The sequence below is a fragment of the Chiloscyllium punctatum genome, chromosome 6, assembly GCF_047496795.1.
Source record: "Chiloscyllium punctatum isolate Juve2018m chromosome 6, sChiPun1.3, whole genome shotgun sequence".
In the NCBI taxonomy this organism is placed as follows: Eukaryota; Metazoa; Chordata; class Chondrichthyes; order Orectolobiformes; family Hemiscylliidae; genus Chiloscyllium; species Chiloscyllium punctatum.
The window spans coordinates 57,595,557-57,620,599 of NC_092744.1; the positions used below are offsets into that span (position 1 = coordinate 57,595,557).

Sequence of the window (25,043 nt, forward strand, 5' to 3'; positions counted from 1 at the left end):
GACAATGTCCTAATTTTTTTGACAAATCCGGCAGTTTCAGTGTCTTGCCTGATATAATGCATTCACACATTTGGCGCTTTTTCAGGGTATAAGATTAATTTTGCTAAATCAGAGGTTATGCCTATGGGTGGTCTTACGAAGGAGCTGGCTCTTGAGGGCGACTATAGATTCCCAGTTAGGTGGTCACAGGGAGGTTTTGGGTATTTGGGCATATTCATCACTCCAGTTCTGGACTGGCTGTTAAAAGCCAATTTTATTCAATTATTTGGAAACATTAAACAAGATCTTCAAAGATGGCAGGCACTTCCAGTCTTGTGGTTGGGTCAGATAGTGCTTATTAAGATGAATATTCTCCCTCATTTGCTATACCCTATACGGATGGTCCCCCTGATTTTCAATAAACAAACACTCAGGAGACTGAATGGCTGGTTCAGCTCCTTTATTTGGCATCGTAAGCAGCCAAACTAACTGAACTGCAGTTGCCTCACAGATTGGGGGGAGTACACCTTCCAGACTTTAAAAATTACCAACTAAGCTCACTTTTGACCTACGTGAGTGATTGGGTTTGTGGGGACCCTCTTTCAATCGAAGATATCTAGGTATCGAAGCCTCCCAGGCAAGATGTCCCCTTACCAGTTTGCTGCTTTTGGACAAGGTGAGGACAGTTAGGGAATATTGCCATAACCCAATAGTCATCAATACTGTTAAAGCATGGAGGGCAATTTGGCAGAGGGAAGGCAATATTGGCAAAACATCTTTGTTTACACCTTTAGTTTTCAACCGGGTATGATAGATTCAGGATTTAAACGTTGGGCAGCTAGGGGTGTGTCTTGCATGGGTGATTTATTTGAGGGAGACATAATGATGTCCTTCGATCAGTTAGTACGGAAGTACGAGTTATCTAATAGAGACCTCTTTCGTTTTTTTCAAGTTAGGGATTTTATTTAAAAAAGACCACAATTTTGACTGACCCCTACAAATCTGACATAGAGAGGGGGGGTGCTAAGGGCTAAGAGTACACTCTTTGTCAGTACTTTATATCATCAATTTGGGGGTGCCACCTCAGATGAGTCTGATCAACTCTGCAAGATGTGGGAAAGAGAGCTGGGTGTTGAAGTTTCCTCAGAGGATTGGGAGGATATTTGGGAGAATGCAAGGAAGATATCAATTTGCAATAGGTACCATGCTTTACAGTTGAAGATTCTCCACAGGGTCCACTTGACTCCAGACTGATTATCAAAATTTAAACTAGGGATATCTTCAGCATGTCTGAAGTGCAAGGTCACGGGCACTCTTACCCATGGTCTTTCGTCTTGCAATAGACTTCAAACATATTGGAGTGCTGTGGCAGGCGCAATGGAGCAGATTTTGGGTGTAAGGGTGGAGAAGGACCCTATTTCTTTCTTTTTGGGCCTATCCACTGTATTTCCTGCAGATGTACATAAGAAAAGACTTCTCGATATTCTCACATTCTGTGCAAGAAAGAATAGCTTGCTAGGTTGCATATCCGAAAACTTCCCAGGCCTGTTGGGTTGGCGGAAGATTGTTATGGAGCATATTCCCCTGGATTTTCTCACAAATATGGTACACCACAAAACTGAGAATTTTTACAAACATGACAATCCTTTTTGGAATACCTGGACACAGATTTATCTGCCACACTAACAAGGACTTTTATATAGCCGTAACGACTGTGTTTCATGAGTCCAATATCCAGGGAGGAGGAGCTGTGAATGTATGAGTGTTTTGTTTTGCTGGGCTGAGTTATTACTATTTATTTGTTTGTTGTTGGTTATTTATTTAGTTAGTTAAATAGCTAGTTTAGGTTTTTTAAAATTTTATATTTTTCTATATATGTTTATACATTTGTACAGGAGGGTGGGTTGGGGATTTTTTAAAATTGGGTTTATTTTTGAATTGTTTTGAATTGCATTGTTTTGTACTTTTTGTAATATTAAAAAAATCTATTTTTTCTCAATAAAAATATATTATTAAAAATTTTTTTAAAAAAGAAATGCACCAACCTTCAAGCTCCTGCATGTTAGAGAGCTGTAATCTGTATGATATTAAACTAGGAAGTGCTGGAGAACCTCACCAGGTGTGACAGTACCAGTGAAAAGAGAAACAGTTAAATTTCAAGTCCACTCTGACTCTCCTTCAATTGGCTACAAAACCCATTCTAACATTTTAAAGCTCAGGTTCCATTGGGAGATATACCTTTGATTATGATCAAAACTAAACACATGGGAAACATGAATTACCATCAGAGTGCAGCAGCAAGCACAATATTGCACAAACATAATATTTAAATATAAAATACTGCAGATGCTGGAAAACTGAAGTCAAAACAGAAAATGCTGGAAATGTTTTTTTTAATACAATGGAGGTAAGGTTTACTGCTCACATATGTCATTTCATACTTCTTGACCAACACACCTTTTGTAACCCACACTATTTTCTCTCTCATTCTAAAGGCGTACCATCACAAAATGATAAGATCTTCAGATATGGGAAAAAGTAGGCCATTTGGCTCCGACGAAGGGTCATCTAGATGCGAAACGTTAGCTTGCTCTCTCTCTAAGGATGCTGCTTGATGCACTGTGATTTCCAGCAGTTTTAAGTTTGCATTTTGGGGTTGGCACAATAGCTCAGTGGTTAGTACTGCTGCCTCAAAGCACCAGGGACCTGGTTCGATTCTAGCCTTGGGTGACTGTATGGAGTTTGCACGTTCTGTTTGTGTCTGTGTGGTTTCTTCCAGATGCTCTGGTTTTGCTCCCACAATCCAAAGATGTGTAGGTTAGGTGAACTGGCCATGCTAAACTGTCCATCGTGTTCAGGGATGTGTAGGTTAGATGTGGTAGTCTGGGGTAAATGTAGGGGAATGGCTCTGGGTGGGTTACTCTTTGGAGGGTCGGTGTGGACTTGTTGGGCCGAAGGGCCTGTTTCCACACCATAGGCATTCTAATTCATTTGGCCCATCATGTCCACTCTGCCATTCAATGGGATCATGGCTGATCCCCAGCTGTGCCTTCCTGCCTTTTCCCAACAAACCTTTGATTTCCTTAATTATTAGAAATCTGTCGATCTTAATCTTGAAAACACTTAATGACACAATTCAAGTAGGGTTTTGGAATTCTAGACTGTGGTGAAGAATTAGATTCAATTCCCTCCCAGAGGAACAAAAAATCATCCTATGACTCCTTACTCTGAGATTATGCCCTTTGGTCCTACAAGGGGAAACAACCTCTCTACATCTGGGTAAAAAGGCTTTTGCCCGAAACGTCGATTTTACTGCTCCTCAGATGCTGCCTGAACTGCTGTGCTTTTCCAGCACCAATAATCCAGAACCTCTCTACATCTACCCTATCAAGTCCCCTAAGAATCTTACATGTTTTGAAACAGTCTCCTCTCATTCTACTAAGCCCCAAGGGTGGAAGCTCAACATCACCTCATAAGGAAATCCCTCTACACCCAGCATCAGCCGCGTGAACCTTCTGTGAACTATCTCCAAGGTAAGTGTAACTTTCCTTAGATAAGGAGGCCAAAACTGTTCACAAAGATATGATCAGTGCCTTGTGTAGTTTTAGCAAAATCCCCTTACTCTTATACTTTGAAATAAAAGCCAATATTTCACGTCTTTCCTATTACCTGCTGGACTTGGACTTGTATTTTTCGTGATATTTGGGGGGGTAGGTTAGTGTCTTGCAGTAGGATTCCATCCCCATCCATCTGTGCTGCAGATAAATTTAGCTTCCATCTTCTTCTTGCCAACGTGCATAACCCCACATTTTCCCACATTTTCCCATATTACATACAATCTGCCTACTCACTCTGTCTATGTCCGTCTATAGAAACCGCGTTTCATCCGTTGTTGTTGCCATCCCACCCCGTTTCTGTGTCATCCGCAAATTTAGCGATAGTACATTTGACATCCTGCATCCAAGTCACCAACCTGTATTGTAATTTCAATGTCCTGAGTATTTGGGCAAAGGTCAGAAAATGTTATGATTTGGTTTGGAAATAAACTGACCTAACAGTTTCAGTCGCCCATTTAATAGACTCGCTGTCTATTAAAATAAAGAAAAAGGCAACACCGAATTGTCAAAAAAAAAGAACTGCGGATGCTGGAAATCTGAAACAAAAACAGAAATTTTGTAACTCTGTATGGTGTTGCACATTAAGGATCTGCTTCACTTTAAGGGGTTAAACTATTCCCGAAAGGAATGAGATCGCCATAACCTTTTTATTTAACGGGCTGTGATGTTGGGTGTGCCCGTGCAGTCCGCCCGAATTTACTGAAGACTGTTTGATGGTTTAATGCAATTTTGAAAGATTCAAATTGGAGCAGCTCCTTCAGCTATTCGCTGTTTTTTGAAGAAGGGAATTTGCAGACATGCGCGTTGTGAAGACTGAGCTGGAAGACTGTCAGGGTTAGCGAGGCTTAGAAGCTGAAACCTTGGACAGCCGTGCCTTGGTCGTGCCGCGTGTTCATTTTCGCCAGGTGAGTGGTCTCTCTATAGTCCCTTGTTTTCCTATAGAGGAAGGGCTGGCAGCAAAACAGCAGCGAGAGCCCCGAATCTAGAAAGCAGCCGTTTCACTGTTAGGCCCTTATCAAACCACATTTAGAACAGAGACCTCGCAGTTCGAATGCGCCTCCTAATTCACTGTGAATCCGGGGAGTGTGCATCATGGAGAAACAGTCACTTGTAATGACCGCTGGGGGGGGAAATGAACCGAAACAACGTGAACTCAGATAAATAACAAAGCAGACTGACTGTGGCTCCTTTTAGGTGAAATTGAGATTAAGAAATATATATACTATATATAATATATACATATATAATTTACTGAAAGTGGATCGAGTGTCTTTCCTTGTTCGTGGAATCCCAATTTGTGATCGAAACTTAGAAACCGAAAATGAATGGCCCAATTTCACGTCAAACCCATCCATTCTGAAAACAAATACTAAAAGTGGCGTGAAGGCTATTGATCTGCTGCCTGTTTCAGTGTCATTGTTTTAAAGAATAACGTATGCAACTCATGACCCCTACAGTAAATGTTGTATATAAACACTTGTGGGTACAATATTTAGCGTAAGATGTTAAAAGATCACTGTCTGCATTTGTTAGTTTTACCTCGAAATCGTTCATTCTTGCCTAAAATGAGTGAACTGTATATAACCAAGTTAGTACTTCATTGTGTTGCTCGATGTGATAGGGAGATTTGGGGTAAACAATGACATTGACGCCTGAACACTTTCCATTGTGGTATTTTTATTTATTTAATAATACATTACATAATTTATCCACTTCATCAAACCATGAATAAAATGAACAGTTGTGTGTGTAATCAGCTTAAAAAGATCAGTTATTGTAATGCCTGGTTAGGATATATGAGAGTCCATTGTGTAAAGCTGTTTTCTGTATGATTTGGAGGTGCCAGTGTTGGACTGGGGTGTACAAAGTTTAAAAAAGAATCACACAACACCAGGTTACAGTCCAGCAGGTTTATTTGGAAGCACAAGCTTTCAGAGCACTGCTCCTTCATCATGTGGTTGTGGTATTTAAGATCGCAAAACAGAATTTATGGCAAAAGTTTACATTGTGATGCAACTGAAATTATATATTGAAAAAGACCTGGATTATTTGTTAAGTCGCTCGTCCTTGGCTTCAGTTACAGAGTCATAGAGATGTACAGTACAGAAACAGACCCTTCGGTCCAACTCGTCCATGCTGACCAGATATCCCAACCTAATCTAGTCCCACCTGCCAGCACCCGGCCCATATCCCTCCAAACCCTTCCTATTCATATACCCATCCAAATGCCTCTTAAAATGTTGCAATTGTACCAGCCTCCACCACTTCCTCTGGCAGCTCATTCCATACATGTACCACCCTCTGCGTGAAAAAGTTGCCCCTTAGGTCCCTTTTATATCTTTCCCCTCTCACCCTAAACATATGCCCTGTAGTTCTGGACTCCCCGAGCCCAGAGAAAAGACTTTGTCTATTTATCCTATCCATGGCCCTCATAATTTTGTAAACCTCTATGAGGTCACCCCTCAGCTTCCGACACTCCAGGGAAAACAGCCCTAGCATATTCAACCTCTCCCTAAAGCTCAAATCCTCCAAACCTGGCAGCATCCTTGTAAATCTTTTCTGAACCTTTTCAAGTTTCACAGCATCTTTCCAATAGGATGGAAACCAGAATTGCACGCAATATTCCAAAAGTGACCTAACCAACATCCTGTACAGCCGCAACATGACCTCCCAACTCCTGTACTCAATACTCTTACCAATAAAGGAAAGCATACCAAACACCTCTTCATTATCCTATCTACGTGCGACTCTACTTTCAAGGAGCTGTGAACCTGCACTCTAAGGTCTCTTATTTTTAACAGCAACACTTCCTAGGACCTTACCATTAAGTATATAAGTCCTGCTTTCCCAAAATGCAGCACCTCATATTTATCTAAATTGAACTCCAGCTGCCACTTCTCAGCCCATTGACCCATCTGATCAAGATCTCGTTGTACTCTGAGGTAACCTTTTTCGCTGTCCACTACACCTCCAATTTTGGTGTCATCTGCAAATTTACTAACTATACCTCTTATGCTCACATCCAAATCATTCTATATAAATGATGAAAAGTAGTGGACCCAGTTTCTGGTGTTTTCTACTCCAACCAAACAATTTCTGAAGTTCTGTCCTCAAAACAATTCTTTCTTTATATCTGCCAGATACCTCAGACCATAAACTGCATTAGTCACGTGTTCTTTGGCTTTTTTTTTCCTTTTCACAGTACAGTGATCTTCACACAAAGGGAATGTTGAAATGAAAGCAAATCAATTCACTATTTTAAATAACTCCTCATAAACTAAAACAAGAAACAAAAGAAATACTGTTTTTAAAGAATTATTTTCATGTTATCAACATGGGCTTGTCACTTTTCATGAGGAAAATCATCTGGTGAATGGACATCACACAGGTCGCAGCAGATCAAAGTCACTACCACCACCTTGTTGAGGGTAATTAGGGATGCACAATAATCACTGATGTAGCAGCAATGCCCCCAGCGAGGGAAATAATAAAAAAGTCAAGGAAATATACTTAGTGACCACAAACAAAATGATGCCATGACATATTTTGATGTGAAATGGCATTGTAATGCAAAATTATCAATAGATGAAGCAAAGCTTAATACATTTACTTGAGTGACTCCATTTCTTCATGTATCAGATTTAAAACTGTCAACATTTGTAGGTTTCTCCTGTTCTTCGGTCATTGATAAAAAGCTGTTGTTTTGAGAACAGATCAAATGCATCAAACATATATATTTCTGATCAAAATTTGGATGTTTTATTTCCCTTATTTCCAAACTCTATAGCCTTACACCATGATAACTTTCCACTACTTTTCAGTGCTGTCATGTAATCTTGAAGGGGACACCTGAGTGCTTCTGCTGTTTACCCAAAATTTGGTATGTTAGAATATGAAACAGATTAGCACTTAATTATATTTGTAGTTTCATCTCCAGGCAGGCAATACTGGATAATATAAATGGTCCCTCAAGAAAAAGGAAGATATTTATTTGTCTTTATTGTTTCTATATGAAGCAGGTGTTAACTTCAATTTCTCAAACTCAGTCCCGTAAACCTATTCTTACTTGGTAAAATGAATAGCTAGATTCTAATAGTCTTGTTGAGCCACACACTTGTTAAAAATGGAGGTTGATGTTTTTTTTCTAAAATGACATGTATTGCACTTTCAAAATTAATGACTGAGAAAATGGTACTCGAATTTGTGAATCACTTACCAGTTATTGCTTTCGTCAACAATTTGCTTTTTAGCAATTGCAACTAAAACTATATTGCTGGAAATTCTCTTGGAGGTTCAGTAATTGACGGCAATGTAGACCAAACAAGTGATATATTTGATCACAAATCTGTGCTTTGTTGGTACTGTGGCTGTTGAGTCAAGGAAAGAAACATTGCCATGTTTTGTTGTGATGTGTAAAACACTAGGAGCATGACAAGAATTTGTTGCTGTGACCTCACATGCCAGATGTGCTCTCAGAACCCATGGGATGATTTGTTTTGTAATCCTGCATATGTTACAAAATATTTGTTGGGCAACAGTTTCTTTGTTATGCCTTTATTAGTTTATCCTACATATGATTTACCTGTAACAGTATAATTCCCATTAACTGCCTATTATTTATGTTTTTAACTTTCTAGATTAAAAAATAGTTGACCTGAAAAAGCTAAAATTCAGCATTTATTCCATATGTAGCGAAGGTCAGTAATTGAGAGAGATATGTTTTGTGACAGCAATTTTATGTAAGCTCATACTGATTTAGCCTATTGAACTTATTGTGACAAAGACACATTTTAAGTGATATTTAAAATCTAAATCTAAACAGGCCTTACAGTAATTAATGTCATTGTATGGTAACGTTTTTCAGAAGAATTTAGCTGATCCTATGAAAAAAAGCTTTACACACATGCATAAAATATACAGTATTGCATAACTAGAAAATCTGAAATAATCACAGAAAATGCAACAGTTTTAGAACTGATTGGTCTACACCTGATGGACATCGAGCAATGGTTTCCAAGCAATTTGGTTTGCTGAAGTACATGCACTCCTATAATGTCCCTTTCAGGAACAATTCTGCTTTGGGTACAATGAATGACTGGGATGCAAACTGTCAGAAATTACACTGGATGTTGAGAAGTTTTGTTTGTCTATCAATTTTCAGCTGAAATTTGTGTATCACCAGACCTGAAATCTGCCCTGTAATTGGGCACTGATCTAAAACAGTGAACCCTGGGGATTGGGTGATGAAGAAAAAAAAATTCAGTTACATGTAAGAGCACTTCTGGACATAAAGAGAGAAGAAAAGAAAAACAGAATGCACTTTGATTTTAAAAATATTCTTTGCTATTTAAAATGGAGACCTGGATTGTTGCTCCAGAGATTAAGTCAAACAACAGCTAGAGAATTTAAATTTGATTAATTAATAAATTTGGAATAAAATGTTGGTGTCATTAATGATGATCAGAAACTATTAGATTATGCTTTAAAAAAACTATCATGTTCACCTAAATCCTTCATGGGAGGAAATCATCTGCCCTTATCCAGCCTGTACATGATTATAAACCCACAGCTGGTGATTGACCTTTACCATGTGAAGTGGAATAGCAAGATATGCAGCTGTTATCAATCAGCTACAGACTGCACTGGGTGTGGCTACAGCAATGGCTCCTTTCAAGCAGAGAAAAGAGAAATTATATTCTGGAATGAGGAAAGGGCAGTGATATGGAATAAATATTTTGTGTTTTCACAACAGAAGACACAAGGTGTATATCAGAAATTGGGGGTAACCTCGGGATTAAAAAGAGAGAGTGGGAATTAAGATAATTAATATCAGAGAGAAATTACTTGAGATACTTGAGGAATTAAATCTGACATCCCATGGTCTTGATGGCTTACATCCTTGGATTCTAATAGACATAGTAGTAGAGGTAGTGGATAGATTAGCTGCGGCTTTTCAAAATTTCTAAGATTTGGGAATAGTCCCATCAGATTGGAAGCTGGCAACATAGCATTTTGAGCTGCACAGTGACTCAGTGGTTAGCACTGCTGCCTCACAGTGCCAGGAACCCGGGTTCAATTCCCACCTTGAGCAACTGTCTGTGTGGAGTTTGCACATTCTCCCTGTGTCTGTGTGGGTTTCCTCAGGGTGCTACGGTTTCCTCCCACAGTCCAAAGATGTGCAGGTTCGGTGAATTGGCCACGCTAAATTGCCCTTAATGTTAGGTGTATTAGTCATGGGTAAATATAGGGGGGTGGGTTTCTCTTCAGAGGGTCGATGTGGACTTGTTGGGTCGAAGAGCGTGTTTATACGCTGTAGGGAATCTAATCTAATCATTGCCTTTTAAGAAATGAAGGTGATACAAACCAGGAACTACAGGCTAGCTGGTCTCATGTCATTGGAAAATACTGAAATTTCTTGTTAAGAAAGTCTGAACAATAAGCTAAGAAAAACAAATTATGTTTTTTTACTGTCAAGATGAGAAATTTCTTATTTTGAGAGTTGTAAATCTGTGGAATTCTTTACCAAAGGGAGGTGTTCGGACTGGATCATTAAGTATATTCAAGGTTGAGACAGTCAGATTTTTAATCAGAAAAGGATTCAAGATTTGTGGAGAAAAGGCAGCAAAGTGACGTTGAGGATTATCAGATTAGCCACGATGCTATTGAATGGTGGAGCAGATTCAAGCATGCTAAATGGCCTGCTTCTATCTATGTCTTATGATTCTGCTGAAATTTATTTGTGTATTATGATGGATGTCATTTATATATATTTTTTAAGAGTTTGAAATTTAAACCAGTCGCGTAGGTTGTAGGTCTATTTTCACTAATGTGAGTGAAAATTTGTATGTATTGTGGGGGGTCATGGCAAGGGAGAGGACACGGTGAAAAATGTTAGCTTAGTTTTGAGTTTAAAATACTAAAAATTTTAAATCCGGAGATTTCAAAGCTTTTGGTCATTTGAAAGGTGACCTGGTTAGAGTCGAAAGCAACTGTAGTCTCACTTAGAAAAAAAGACATTGCTCAGAACAGTTATGGAAATAAGTTATCTCCATGAAAGAATATACTTTGTGAAAACTTTCAGACCAGGAGTGTTCAGTTAGAAATCTGCATTGCTTATTCAAAACTGAGAAAGCCTAAAATCTCAGTTATGTGAAGATTTGAGTACAGGGCTTGATAACTCATTGGACAAAAACTGAGAGAAATGCAATTAAGTCAAGCCTACAGATTGGACATAGAAGGAAAATTAATATGGATTTTGATTAACAATAAAGTGATGGTATTGGAGAGTAGGTGCTATTTTGTTTTGTGGTATGTTTTGAGATCTTTCAAACTGTAATTTATTTAGCCTGGTTTGTTTTATTTTTGTTTCCCTTCTATAATAAACCTTGGTCTTTTTTTAAAAACAAAATCTGCAGCCTGGTGTTCTTACGTTTCAGAGATTAGATTAGAACAAAACACAAACTAATATCTATTGAGCCAGATTTTGTTCAGGGATCTGATTTGTCCAGGAGTAACATGAGTTGGGATCATGACAATCTCAGCAAACATGATCATCCTCCATCATTGAACATAATTAAGGTTAGGATAGACAGATTATTTGGTCCCTCGGAATATAGGGAGCAGGTGGGAAGTGAAGGGGAAACTCAAGATCAGTCATGATCACATTGAACAGCATCAGGTCAGGCTCTGTGAGTTGTGTGATCTGCTCCTATTTCCTGTGTTCTCACTCCAAAAATTGGTGAAATCTTTGACTAGTGGTTCCATGAGTAAATGAGATTCTAACACCAAAATGTGAAAATTACCACAGAATAACTTAACTGCAAATGAAAAAGTAATTTTAAACAATTGTCATTATATTCCCTCACAAGTATGTTGTGTATATTGACCAAGTATTTTGTTGTTAATTCTTTGTTGCCATCCTTTATTGGTATCTATTCACCACCTTTTATTTTGCCTCCTGTACAATGAGTAGTAGTTAATCTTTCCTGTCATTTATTTATTGTTCCGCAGTCTGCACATCTCTGTTAGGGTTCTTTAGGCTAATTGAAGGTGCTTCTGTTGTTTTCCTGATCACAGATGCCACCGGTCTGTGGTGGATGCAGAAGCCAGTTTCCAGACATCTGCAGACTGACAGGCTCATGAAATGATCCTGGGCAAACATACAAGAGGTGAATGAAAAATAAATACTGGCTCACCAATTTTCTGGGCCACTGACTACTGCAGAGAAAAGGTAGGCCAGTACTGCCCATGTTTCTTTTTAAAATAGAAAATTACCAATTGTTAGTGCTGGTGAATGGATTCCATTTCAGGCATTTGCACTGAGTGTGAAGGTTTCCCAGATTAGGTAGAATAGAGTTCCTCTTGCTGTTCACCTTCCAACACAGACACACACACACAGTTACTCACTCTGTGGACAGAGAAAGAACTTTAATGTTTTGAGACTATTATGACTCATCTTCGGAACTGAAAGGAGTTGGAAAATTGTTTTATTTTTGCTGCAGACAGAGGGGGGTGGGGAGGAGAAGGAGGAGGAGCAAGTGTAATTGACTGTAAGGGTCTTTGAAGCCAAGAACAAAGCCCAATGGTGGTGAAGGGAAGGTAGAAAAGTAAAAAGGGTGTAAATTTAAAGTGTAAACAGAAGAAAGGTCCACACTGCTTGTGACCAAAGTCAAGAAGCAACAAATGTGTGTGTTGTGCTTCATTAGTAGGCCCATGTTGGAAATGTTTGCATGGGAGTGCTGTGGTTTATTGAAATGACAAGCACCTGGAACATCAGGGTCATTCGTAGGGATAAGGGGTTCTTCTGCAAAGCAGTCACCTAGTCTGGGCTTGGTCTCGCCAGTGTAATGGTGACCACATTGTGAACAGTGAGTGCAGTAGATTAATTTGAAAGAAAAACATGTAAAATGTTACTTCACCTAGAAAGTGTGTTTGAAGCCAGAGAGGAAAGAGGAAGTGAACGGTCAAGTACACCTGTGATTGCACAGGGGACTAGGAAGTGTTAGCAATGATACAGGAATGGATCATGGTGTTAAGGAGGGTACAGACATTGTGGAATGCTGATAGTGGAGGGCAGGGGAAGGTGTGTTTGGTGATAGCATCCTACTGGAGATGGTGGAAATGGTAGAGGATGATCCTTTGAATACAGAGACTGGTGAGTTGAAAAGTGAGTGCACAGTGAACCCTATAGTTGTTCTAGGAGGAAGGGGTGAGGATTGATCCATTTCACACACAACTGCCAGTCTGGTGAAGCTGAATTTGGTGGCTGTATTGTTTAACATTCTCTACCAACCTGTTTCTCTTGGGAAAGTAATCTTTTCGCGAAAAATAATTAGCTGGATTAAAGAGCAGAATGAGACTATTTCAAGGCACCATTTTGTATGCCCTGCTTAAGAAAAGACCTGTGGATTGGCAGCATGAACAAATTTGCTGACTCAACAAGAAAGTCAAGATGTATGCACTGACACAGCCAACTTTTGAAAAACAGTCCATGTGCAAACACTTAAAACGTATCATGGCATCACAGGGGTAGCAAGTATAGCACCTACTTTATAATTAGGTCTAAAGCTGTTTTTAATTTTTGGGATGAAAACTTGATGATAAAAGTCAGATTGCAGTCAGTATGCTTAGTTACTCTTTAAAAGATGCTTTACTTACTTTGTTCTTTTATCCTTATAGTCTTGGTCTTCGCAGAACTCTGAATCAGTCCCTTACACTTTCCTACAGTGGATGAATATAGTTATTTTGCTACTAATGTTTAATAAATGTGATGAGAGTCACATGATTACATTATTATGGGGAATGTGGATTCTACAGTGATAAAGCAGAGGCATCTCTTCTGGTGCACAGTTCCTCCTGTTACATACAGAAATGTTGAAGATTTGAGCATTGAACAAGCTCTACATCTCTGTGATGATTCTTCGTGCTCTTCATTAGGGAAGGAATAGACAGAGCCAAAGTATCGTTATTTGCTGTCTTGAATATTACTAACCAACAATCTCTGCAGATCCAATCAAATGTTTACTAGGCCTATCTGTTTGGAAGTAGATGCGTATATAATATCAGCAGGAGTTTGAAGAGGTGACAAATTAACTGCTGGACCTTGAGAAAAAACTCAAAAAATCTGAAATAGATTAGTGGAAGCCTTTACAACTCTGGCTATTGCCATCCAGTGGGTAAACAAGCAAAAGTTAGAGTGATGTCACTAACTAATAAGAATTCCACAGTTTTCCACAAAAGACAACCCATGAATCATACAGGGCTCTTCATCACATTTTTAAGTCCCTAGATGCCATTGATCCAGCCAAACCCCAGTGACTATTGTCAAATTATTCTAACACCCAAACAGTTTCCTGCTGATATCAAACTGACTACTCATCAGATGAAATGTTAAATCAAGGCCACTTGTGTTGACAGGTGGATGCAAAACATCTTATGGCACTGTTTGAACAATAATGGGTAGTACAAGAACAAACTTTAATCTATAAAACATAGCATGGAAAGTAGACAATTTACGTTGAAACAAGATAGAGTCAAAGGGACAGGTCAAGCCTGCAAACATAGACGGAGCTCCCAAAATACCCTGCTTGAATATTAAAATGTTCCCAAGAAAATAAAAAGTAACACATTTCCCCACCCTGTGGAGTTAACAGCTTCCATCATCTAAAAGTCGGTGAGTGAATAAGCAATTGTGTATTCATCACCAGAAATGTTCAACCTCCATTTTCTTCAGTTACCCAAGAAGAAAATGTTGTGTGTGAGAGTTCACATAATGGCAGCCGAGAGATGAGCACCCACACCAATTTAAAACTGCTGTTGGTGTAGAGAGAACAGGTCATGCAGCAGCAGATTGCTGGTACAAAGAAGCTGTATGCTGCAACTGTGGGTAAGAGAGGGCACATTGAACTAGTGTGTTTGAGGAAGTACAGCAAAAGTACAAAAAACGAAGAATGAGAAGAAAATCTACTGTGTACACGAATGGCATGAGAAAAGCCCAGACTCTGGACCCGAAGAGGCGCTGTTATTAAGCAGACTGGCTGTTGCTGATAGTGGTACCCGATACTGGTTTGCTACTTTTTGAATGGCAAACTTCTAAGAATGTAGGTGGATGCTGGAGTGGGGGTTTCTTTGAAATCTCAAAGTGTGTATCAGAACCAGCTAAATCATGTTGCACTGCAACCCTCAAAGATTCGACTAAGAAGATACGCAGGTGATGTGGTGCTTTTAAGGGGATATATCAATATAAAGGTTTTATTACGACTTCAATCTGAAGATTTGTCCTTGCATATTACCAAAGAAACTTTCCCAGCTTGGGAAATGTGGCTAGAGGAAAATCAAATTCAACTGGGATGAAGTAAGTCACTTGTTAGAATCTGAGACTGACTTATCACAGATTCTAAAGAAACATGCCATTGTTTTCAATGGGGATGTAGGAAACTTGGAAGAGATCTCTGTCAAATTGAAAGTTAAGGATGAGAATGAAACAAAATGTTGCAAGGCTAGATCAGTGCCTTATGTAAACAGATGAAAGGCTGAGGTAGAATTCGAGAGGCTGGTCAAGATAGGAGTCCGTAAATATGAATGATTGGGCAACTATTGTAGCAATGATGAAGAAAGACTGATAGATAAATATCTCAATGATTTTAAGGTGACTATTGATCCAATATTGCGGGGCTGAGCAGAAACCTTTGCTTTTAATTGATGACCTATTTGCTGGATTAGGTGGAGGTCAGCTTTTCAGTAAAAATGACCTGAGTCTGAGGAAGGTGACTGGTCCTGAAACATTAACTTTGATTTCTCTTCACAGATGCTGACAGACCTGCTAAGTTTTTCCAGCATCTTCTGCTTTTGTTTCTGACCTTGGTCAAGCCTATCTCCAGATGAACTGACATCTGAGTCACAGAAATACTTGACAACTGTAAACATAAAAGACTATTCAAATACAATAGACTTCCTTTTAGAATTACATCTGCACTTGCATTATTCCACTCTACCATGGGTCAGTTTTAAGTGGGTTGAAAGAAGTCCTGTATTACCGAAATAATACTTTAGTCACGGGAAGAAACAAGAAAAAACACCCTCTGTAATTTAGGTGTTACAGACATTTGAAGATTACTGCCTAAGAATGTGGATTTTTAAATCTTTCATTGAATATTTGGGCCATCGCACTGGAATTACATGTCACCTTCAAAAGTAAAGCCACAACTGGGGCACCAGCGCCTAAAAATGTAAACCAACTATGATTATTTTTGAGCTTGCTAAATTTCTATGGCAGGTTTGTCCTGAATCTTGAAATCATTCTCAAGCTGTTCCAAAATCTATAAGCCCAAAACAAGAATTGGAAATGGGAAGGTCAATGTGAAACAGCCTTTACACAAACCAAAGATGCTTTATTAAAGTCAAAAGTCTTGACCAATTTTGATCCAAAGTTACTGTTGCAACTGGCATGCAATGCATCACCCCAAGAAATGAATGCAATTGTTTCTCACATATTAACCAATAGCTTTTGCGCCAAGATCGTTTAACAATGTAGAAATGAACGATGCATAGGTAGGAAAGAAGTTCTCAGAATCAGTTTTGGCATTAGATGATTCCACCAATACCCGTAAAACCAGGAATTAACCCCATTGACAGTATGCAGACTATTAATCACAATATTTGGGTCTCATACAGGGATACTACTCTAGCAGCGAGCCATATGCAGAGATGGCCATTGTTTCTATCAGCTCACACTTATACAATTATATATCAGTAATCCAATTCACGTGGGTATACTGATGGGCTTTCTAGATTATCTTTGACAAATGAGTTGACTACAAACAGTGCTTATATAGACATTTTCTACTGCAAATGAAGAGAACACAGCAGAAATGTTGAAAGGTACATTAGAAATGATCTACAAATAACAGTTCCAAATAGGGATCTGGATATACCTGAGAACAGAACAGTAACTGGAGCATTTGAGCAAGCCAGTACCCTAGTAAAGAATACATTGTGTGAACCTTTGAACACTGAATCATCTCAGAAAAAGACAACAGATGATATTCCTAAAATACTAGAAGTTAAAGCCAGTTAGAAAAATAAACAGATGTCCGAGATGCACCAATGGCCATGCAGGAATCAAAGTCCTTTGATTCCAACATCCAAAAGACCAATGTCTTTTCCACTGACTGTATGATTGTAATGATATTTACAGTATGATTGTAAATATTGTGACTGTTTTCATTGCAGGAACCACTGATGTAAAGGGTGAGGGATGTTGTGTATTTGGTATTATGGTGGACTGTCACTTTTAAGAATCCAAACACGTGCCATCATGACGTTACCATTGGCCAATTTGGACAGGAACAGTTTAGTCTAACCTTGCTTACTACAGAGTGAATGCCTTCTTAATACAGACCCTGCTGTTGTTGAACACTTTGGCCTCCTGGTCTTTCTTGAAACATGACAGAAAACATCAGGCTTGCAGTGTTTCAAACTTCTGTCTTAAAAATCAAGTGGTTTTAGTCCTTTTAAACAACTAAGTGTGTCTACCTCTTTGCCTTATCAGAATGAATGAGTGCAATTGCAATTACAATTACATTTCAAGTATTGAGAAGTGAACATATACAGGTCATTCTGGTATAAAGCATCTTTCATTAACTCAAATTGGCTACAATGCGATTGACAAATTATGGTTTCTGTTTGGATAATGTGAACTTTCTACTCGATGGGTATCACAAATTTCTATAATGATCTTCTACAGTACGAGGCTGCAGAGGAATGCAACTGTCACATTGTATTCTTCCTTTTAGTTTAAACTTACGAAAAGCCTGCTTTCTGCCTTTTGCTGAGAGTTGCAGTGCTTAAGGAGTCAAAGCACATCTTGTAGTTTGTTGAGAGGTGGAAAAGGGGAGAATTATTAAAAGAACAGTTAAAAATAAGCATTTGGGCAATCTGAACAATTCTTTTTCAGAATTTAGTGGCTACTTGATCAAAGCGGTGTAATTTAATATGCTTGGAAGAGATCTTTATTATTTTTCAAATTGGGCATATGTATACATTTTAAATATTTTGTTCATTTCTCATCATTTCATGAAGAGGCTTGGCTTGTTTCCTTGTTTTACTGTTATATACCTCAATTAAATGCTCCTCCTCCTGTGTTCCAAACAGCATCCGCCTAACCAGTCAGGTGAGATTCTTCAAATCCTAAAATTTATTGTCTATTCTCTTTCTAGTTTGTCCTTACAAAATGCAACTATCTGGATTCAGTTCCATCTGCCACCTTGGCACACCTGGCAAGTTTTTTTTGTCTTTCTGTGAGATATTCATTGCCACTCCCTGTCGATGTTTGACTTTTCTCATCACCATTTATGACACTTTACATCCTGCTGCAGCAACAACATCCCATGTCCCTGTGTGTTCCAGACTTTTATCACATGAACAAGGGATATAATTTAAATAATGAATAACAAAGAGAATTTGGATAATAGGCTAGGGGATAGCTCAGTAGAAATAGTAAATAGTTTACGTATTTTTTCCATAATATTCAGAATTAATATTCCTGCCACATGAGGTCCAAGTCATATTTACAAAAGCAATTCCATACAGGGATGTAATTTTAAAGACCCAACATATGAATGTTTTCTGTACTCATTAATGACTATTTTTATGTTCTCCTGAGTTGTGTTCTGGCTTGCATACAACTTGACTCTTGAATAGACTCATGAATGGACACTATTCACAACCCAGGAACTGCCTGTAACAAAGAAAAAGTCTTGATTAAAGACCTACCATCCATGGTTAACTGAAGAAGTTAGGGAAAGCATCAAACCTAAGGAAAAAATCATATAAGTGTGCAAAGATGAGTGATAGGTCAGTGAGTTGTCAGAATATTAAGAGTGGCAGAAAATGATGGAAATGTTAATCCAGAGGAATCAAGAAAATTTTGGTCTTCTAGACGGAATGGGAAATTAATAGTAAGTAAAAAGGAAATAGCAGATTAAATTAGCGTAATTGCTTCTGCCTTCATTATAAGAGATACAAACACATTCTAGTAATGGCTGTGAATCAGAAGGTAGAAGGGAAAGAGGAATTTAGTGAAATTATAATCTTAATGAAAGCTTACTGAACACATTGATGGAACCTCAGGCTCACAAGTCTCTAGGTCTAAATGGCACTTCTTCCTTGAGTCTTAGTAGAGGTTGCTAATGAGGTAGTACATGTATTATTAATGTTCCAAAATTTGCTTAATTCCAGAAAAGTTCCATTGGATTGAAACATAGTTACATAACCCCTCCTATTTTAAAAGGGAATGAGGCAGAAAATAGGAACTACAGTTAGTTTGGTTGCTGTTGTGAGGATAGTGTTAGAGAATCGAGCATTAAAGAGATTATAGCTGTGCACTTAGAAAAACCTCAAAACAAACAGGAAGAGGCACTATGAACTCAACAAAGCGAAATCATGTTTAAGCAGTTTATTGGAGTTCTTTTGAGGGGATAAGTTGTGAATAAAAGAAAACCTGTAGACCTTTCAGGATTTTTGAAGACATTTAATGATAGGGCAGATAACAGAAACTCATGTTGTAATGGTTAACATATGAGCATGGTTAGAAGTTTGGCTGGTTGGCAGAAGGCAGAGTATCTGTGCTGGGACCTCAACCTTTTACAATTTTCATCAAAGACTTGGAAGTGGGAAGAGGGAAGCCAAGGTATGGTAGATAAATCTGCTGACAACACCCAAGACAGGTAAGAAAGTACATTGTGAAAAATATGCAAGGAGATGGAGGTGGATACAAAGAGGTTGAGTGAACAAAAATCTGACAGATGGGTATAATGTGGGAAAATGTGAAGTTGTTCATTTTGGCAGGAAGAATGAAGAAGCAGAACATTACTTAAATGAGGAACACTTGTGGTATTCTGGGGCACAGAAGGATTTAGGTTTCTAGAGTATGAGTCACAAAAATATTTTAGTACGCAGGTACAGCACAATCAAGAGGCCAGTGGGATGCTATTCTTTATTATGAGGGATATTGAACATAAAAGTAAGGAAATTATCCTTCAGTTGTACATGGCATTGGTGAGACCATATCTCAAATGAGTGTGTGGTTTTGGTCTCCTTATTTAAAGAAGAATGCAAATGAATTGGAGGTTGTTCAGAGGTGATTTTATAAATTGATAAGTGGAATGAGTAGGTTGTCTTCTGAGGAAAGATTACAAAGGCTGAGCTTGCTTCCAGTGAAATTTTAATAGAGTAAGGGATGACTTGAGTGAATAAATCCTGAACAATCTTAACATGGTGGACATAGAATAACTTTTCTTGCAGGTGTGCATCCAAAAATAGAGGACCCTGTTCGAAAATTTTGGGTTCACTTTTTTTGGACCGATGAAAATTTTTTTCAGAGGGTTGAGAGTATGGAGCTGTCTGCTTCAGAGGTGGTGAACGTGGGGTCTATTAACTATTTTCAAGGCAAAGGTGGCTAGATTCTTGTTAGGCATGTGATTCAGATACTATCAGGTTAGATAGGAGTGTGGAATTCAAAACACAAACAGATCAGATTGAATGTCAGAGCAAGCTTGAGGGCTGAATGGTTTGCTCCTGTTCCTATTTTGTGTGTTCATAAGTAATGCTTCCTTTTGCTGAATTAACATTCTAGTATCAATGCCAATCAAGTTACGTAAATATGCCCCAACTACCTTTTCACAAATTTCTCTTCTTGTAGTCAGTTGTTTTTTTAACCACATGGATCTATCAGCCACAGTCTGATTACTAGTCTGCTTCTTAGAATCTTGATGTCTTCCAATTTACTGATCCTACCCTGTAGTGCAAAGACGTTTGACCTGTTATACCCATGATAGATCTTGCAGCAATAGTGCTTAGCCTCACGTTTCACTTAATCCAGAATTTCCTTTCTCTCCAGTATCAGTTCAATTCCCTTTTAAAAAGATTTACAGAATTAACTTTTACATTTCTAATTCAGGTGGATTGATGTAGGTATTGAGTAAAAAAAAAATTCTAAATTGTTTGCCAGTATTTTTAACCCAAATAAGCAACATTCCTTCTAATTTTTCCAGCCGCTGTGCAAATCTCCAACGTCTGAGTGAGGTAGCATTTTCCACAAGGGGAAGCTATGCATCAGCACCTGAGATGGTATGTGTAGTGTTTCCTTGCAGCTACACAGCCATGCAACTTAGAGGAGATCTGTCTATGGCTCTGGTTATTGAATCTCCGCTATTCAAGAAAATAAAGTTTTTTTTTAATGCTGCACCTATTCTCTTCAAAGGAATATGGCTCATTTATGTCTGAACGCTCTCTCCTGGAAGGTGAGCAGTCTTTTTTTTTCACCTAGCTGTTGCTTTCCCCAAAGTACTCATGCTAGGATCACTAAAACTAGCTCTTCACCAGGTCACTATTTTTATTTTTGATATTACTTTTTGAAAAAGTAGATATAGAATAAAATTGTTACCTTTGGTCAAGGACCAGTCAACACAGATTTAAGATGAATAGCAAAAGAATCAAAAGCGATTTGAAGGATTTTAAAAAAAAGTAGTTAGTGGCTAGATTTGGAATGCACATTCTGAGGGGTTTGTAGAAGTAGATTCAATTATGTCTTTCAAAAAGATATTTAATAAATATGTTGGGGGAGAAAGAATATAGGCTCGAGAATGAGATTAATGGAATTGCTTTTGCAAAGAGCTAATGAGTCAAACTGCATCTTTGTTGTAATGTATGATTTTTAAAAATTTTCTGGTCTGTTTGCATAATTACTTGATACAGAATGATATTGTGGCCATGGTTAGCTAAATTATCTCCTACTGTAACAGATTCCATTCACCTTAGTTCATTTCCCAAAATTTAACACTGCTTCCTTCTTGTTGGACGAGACATATTAATTAAGATGTTTCCTATTGGTTTCTCCAATCTCAGCACTCCTATAACCTTCTAACCACAAATTCCATTTCCTTACTCACTTTTTGACTCAAAATACATCTGTTTAAACCATTTCCTTACTTACATCTGCAAAACTATAATTAGGGACTGATAATTGCTTTAGGAAGTTGCGGCTAAAGGATCCTATTGTATGCATGTATAAAATAAAAATGTAAAACTAATATATTCTCTCAACCAACAAGTTAGCTAAGGGAATTACATTGCTCTAATTAACAATTTTCATACAGCAGGTATTGAATCTTTTATCTATTATCAAGTTCTCCTGTATTAGTAAAAAAAATCCATAAATAACAAACTCAATAAAGTAGGAAGATGGCATCAGTGTCCAAGTGTTGGATGTGCTTGAGAAAATTTCTACAGGGAAAGGTGTTACCTAAAGTTTCTCATTGAGCTGATGAATACAAAGTAGCATCTTCGTATGCATACTTTATAACACTAAGCAAGTTCTGTGAATGAAGAATGGTTCCCATGGAGAGCATTGAAAACCCACACACTTATGGCTTTGTTGAGGCATTACAGGTGTAAATTTTCAGATCTCAAGGATTAATTAAAGGACTTGGAGTATACCTGGGGAGAAATAGAACTACTTCACTTCAGCATTCCTTGGCTTTGTCCCAAAGGGGCATACATTCTCTGAGGATGGCTTCACTACTTCTTGTTGTACTTCACTTTATCAATTTGTGTGGAAATATTTCTAGTCAGGATGCAATTTGAACATAATGTTTTGCCTACTTCAGTCACATCATTCGACCATGCCCTACCTTACACCCACCATTCTTGGTACTGTATCCAAAGTTTTCATCTCTGGACTTGATTCCTCAAATCTTTTTTTTGATGAACTCTTATCTGTTAACTTCTATTGCTGCAAATTGTCCAAAATACAGCTACCTGCACCAAGTCATTTTTCTATCACTCTCGTCATCCAACATATTTAAAATATTTGTCCTTTTTTTTAGCGTGGCCTCATCCTTTTGTCCAGGAGACCTCCTTCAAGCACTTTATCCTCTCACACGTTTTAATCCTGTTACTTGCATTGTCCTCCCCTCAACTAGCATTGGTATCAAAGCCTTGGCTTTAACTTCGGTAAATCACCTTAAAATCCTTATTCTTACGCTATCTTTCATTTCTAATGCTCCTTAAATGTTGTGCCTACTCCTTATTTTCTTTCTGTAAAAGTGTATTGATTTTTACATTGACTATATACATTCAAATTTGTGCATTTAAATTCTGAAATATTTTATTGAGGACAATTGAGATGTAGTTAAAATGCTTAATTATTTACTTGCAGACAAGAATGGATCATTTTGAGGAAGACCTGACATGTTCTGTATGCTACTCCATCTTTGAAGACCCTCGTGTATTGCCTTGTTCTCACACTTTTTGCCGAACCTGTTTGGAGAACATTGTTCATGAATCAACAAATTTTTCCATTTGGCGACATCTTCGAATCCCACTGAAATGTCCTACTTGTAGAAGTATTGTGGAACTTCCCCCCGTGGGCATAAGCTCGTTACCAATAAACTTTTCACTGATGGGAATTATTGAGAAATACCAGAAAGAAGAACACCCAAAGACTCCTACCTGTTCAGAGCACTTCAGGCAACCGTTAAACATGTTTTGTTTGTTTGACCGTAAATTGGTATGTGGTTATTGCTTGACAGTGGGCCATCATCAAGGCCATCCCATTGATGATCTCCAGCATGCTTATAATAAAGAAAAGGAAACATGTAGCAAACTTGTTGAACAACTGACTGAAAAACACTGGGCTAAAGTATCCATTTTCATTGAACAACTGGAGCACCAGAGATCACAAACGGAACAAACCATTCAACAAGATAAAGAAACCGTTATCCAATATTTTGAGAATCTGCAAAAAATTGTGGAAAGTAAAAAGCAAGCTTTTCTGGTTACTTTTGATGAGATCAATTTAAGGATTACCAGTGAGTATGTTCCATTAATTCAGAAAATGCAAGAACTGAAGGAACAACAACATGACCTTCTAACATTTAGTACATATTTAGAAGATGAAAAGGATCCTTTGGCTTTCCTTGAGAAAGTTCACCTTTACCGTCAGAGAGTAAATAATTTAATGAAAACTCAGCTTCCTTTTATTCGGCCACTGAATATACAACCACAAGCAGCACAATTTCTGACAGAGAAATGGTCAAAAGTCACAGTTGACCATATTAAAGATGCACCAGTCCTGGAAGTGAAACATTGCTTGGAAAACCACTGGAATAAAGATCTTAGTTTATGTATTAAACAAATCAAAGGATTATCTCAAAGATTGCCAGTTTTTACAATGCTATTCTTGCTAACTCTTATGTCATTGGGTTTTTTGATGAAAGATTGTTGTGTTAATTTGTTAAATACCACAGTTATTGATCTTCCACAGGTGAAACAGATGTGTGATCTAATATCAGACATTTGTGCTGGGTTTTATTCCTTAAAGGCTGTATTGGAACATTCAGTACAATCATTGGTTAATTTTTTTTGCCAGTTGATTGTTTCTTTTCCTTGCATTTATCAAATGTGTGGCTTTCAATTAAGTACTGTATTTCAGTATGCTTCAAGCAGTTTACAGAATTTAATTCCCTCAGAAAGTCATGAACAAGCTTAACTGAAATGTGATTTACTGCTCATTGTATTAATCATTCATTGACTGTTTAGAATTAATTTGCCATTTACACAATCAAGTAGTCAATGCTACGTATTTAAATATTTTCTAAATCAATGATTTTTAAGGTAGCATTATCCTCATTTGTTTTAGCTGAGGAATGATTGATGAGAGTAAATTTGACCACCTTCAACACACAATATTAATAAAGGGCACTTAAGGTTTAATATAGTTCAGATTGTGGCATAAGCATGTTAAAACCATACCCACTAAAAACCAGAATCATACTGTGCATCATTTGTGTAATTTCCATATTCCATTTAAAGTGATTACCCTAATTTCATATTGCTATTTTATGCAACCTAAACTCTCCTCCAGGTTAGATTTGCACAGCCAGATGCAGGTAGGTTTGCTGATCCTTCCAGACTGAATGAATCTCCTGCATTAAGAATATTTACTGTAATATCAGAACAAATTAGGAAAGTAGCTTTAATGTACAGGGAAATGGCACTTTGAAATGTTAGTGTGCAGGTAACTCAGTTTGAGGACATGGCATTTTTCATTGGGAAATTCACATTTTGGCTGCAGCTATACCCATCTCAGGTACAATTCTAATCAGACAGCAATCCTGCCCTCCTCTATTTTTATAATATTTTATGCAATACTAATATTCCAAAATTACACAAGAATGTTCTGGAATGGAAAGAGGATCTCCTGGGCAGTACTTCTAGGAAGCTGGATGACGTAGAGCTTTTAGGAGAAAATGAGGACTGCAGATGCTGGAGATCAGAGCTGAAAGTGTTTGCTGGAAAAGCGCAGCAGGTCAGGCAGCATCCAAGGATCAGGCGAATTGACGTTTTGGGCATGAGCCCATCTTCAGGAATGAGGAGAGTGCCAAGCAG

General features: G+C 38.0%; 1 protein-coding gene across 4 annotated transcripts; it reads left to right on the forward strand.

The window, feature by feature from the left end:
- Nucleotides 1-3,283: 3,283 nt before the first annotated feature.
- On the forward strand, nucleotides 3,284-25,043 carry trim59 (tripartite motif containing 59). Of its 4 annotated transcripts, XM_072572716.1 has the most exons (3): nucleotides 4,242-4,501; nucleotides 11,673-11,826; nucleotides 22,813-25,043. In XM_072572716.1, exon 3 carries the CDS (start codon nucleotides 22,819-22,821, stop codon nucleotides 24,142-24,144), a length of 1,326 nt encoding a protein of 441 aa, XP_072428817.1. In that variant the 5' UTR covers nucleotides 4,242-4,501; nucleotides 11,673-11,826; nucleotides 22,813-22,818; the 3' UTR covers nucleotides 24,145-25,043. The 4 variants fall into 4 exon arrangements, with proteins under 4 accessions (XP_072428818.1, XP_072428817.1, XP_072428816.1 ...); XM_072572717.1 differs by lacking the exons at nucleotides 4,242-4,501; nucleotides 11,673-11,826 and adding an exon at nucleotides 3,284-3,512; XM_072572715.1 differs by lacking the exon at nucleotides 11,673-11,826 and having other exon boundaries at nucleotides 4,243-4,501; nucleotides 22,813-25,042.

Excerpts from the sequence above, each read along its gene's own strand:
- trim59 (XM_072572713.1), top strand. The coding sequence starts at position 20,861 with ATGGCTCATTTATGTCTGAACGCTCTCTCCTGGAAG. Across the intron at positions 20,897-22,812 it reads TGAACGCTCTCTCCTGGAAG|ACAAGAATGGATCATTTTGA; the intron begins GTGAGCAGTCTT and ends ATTTACTTGCAG.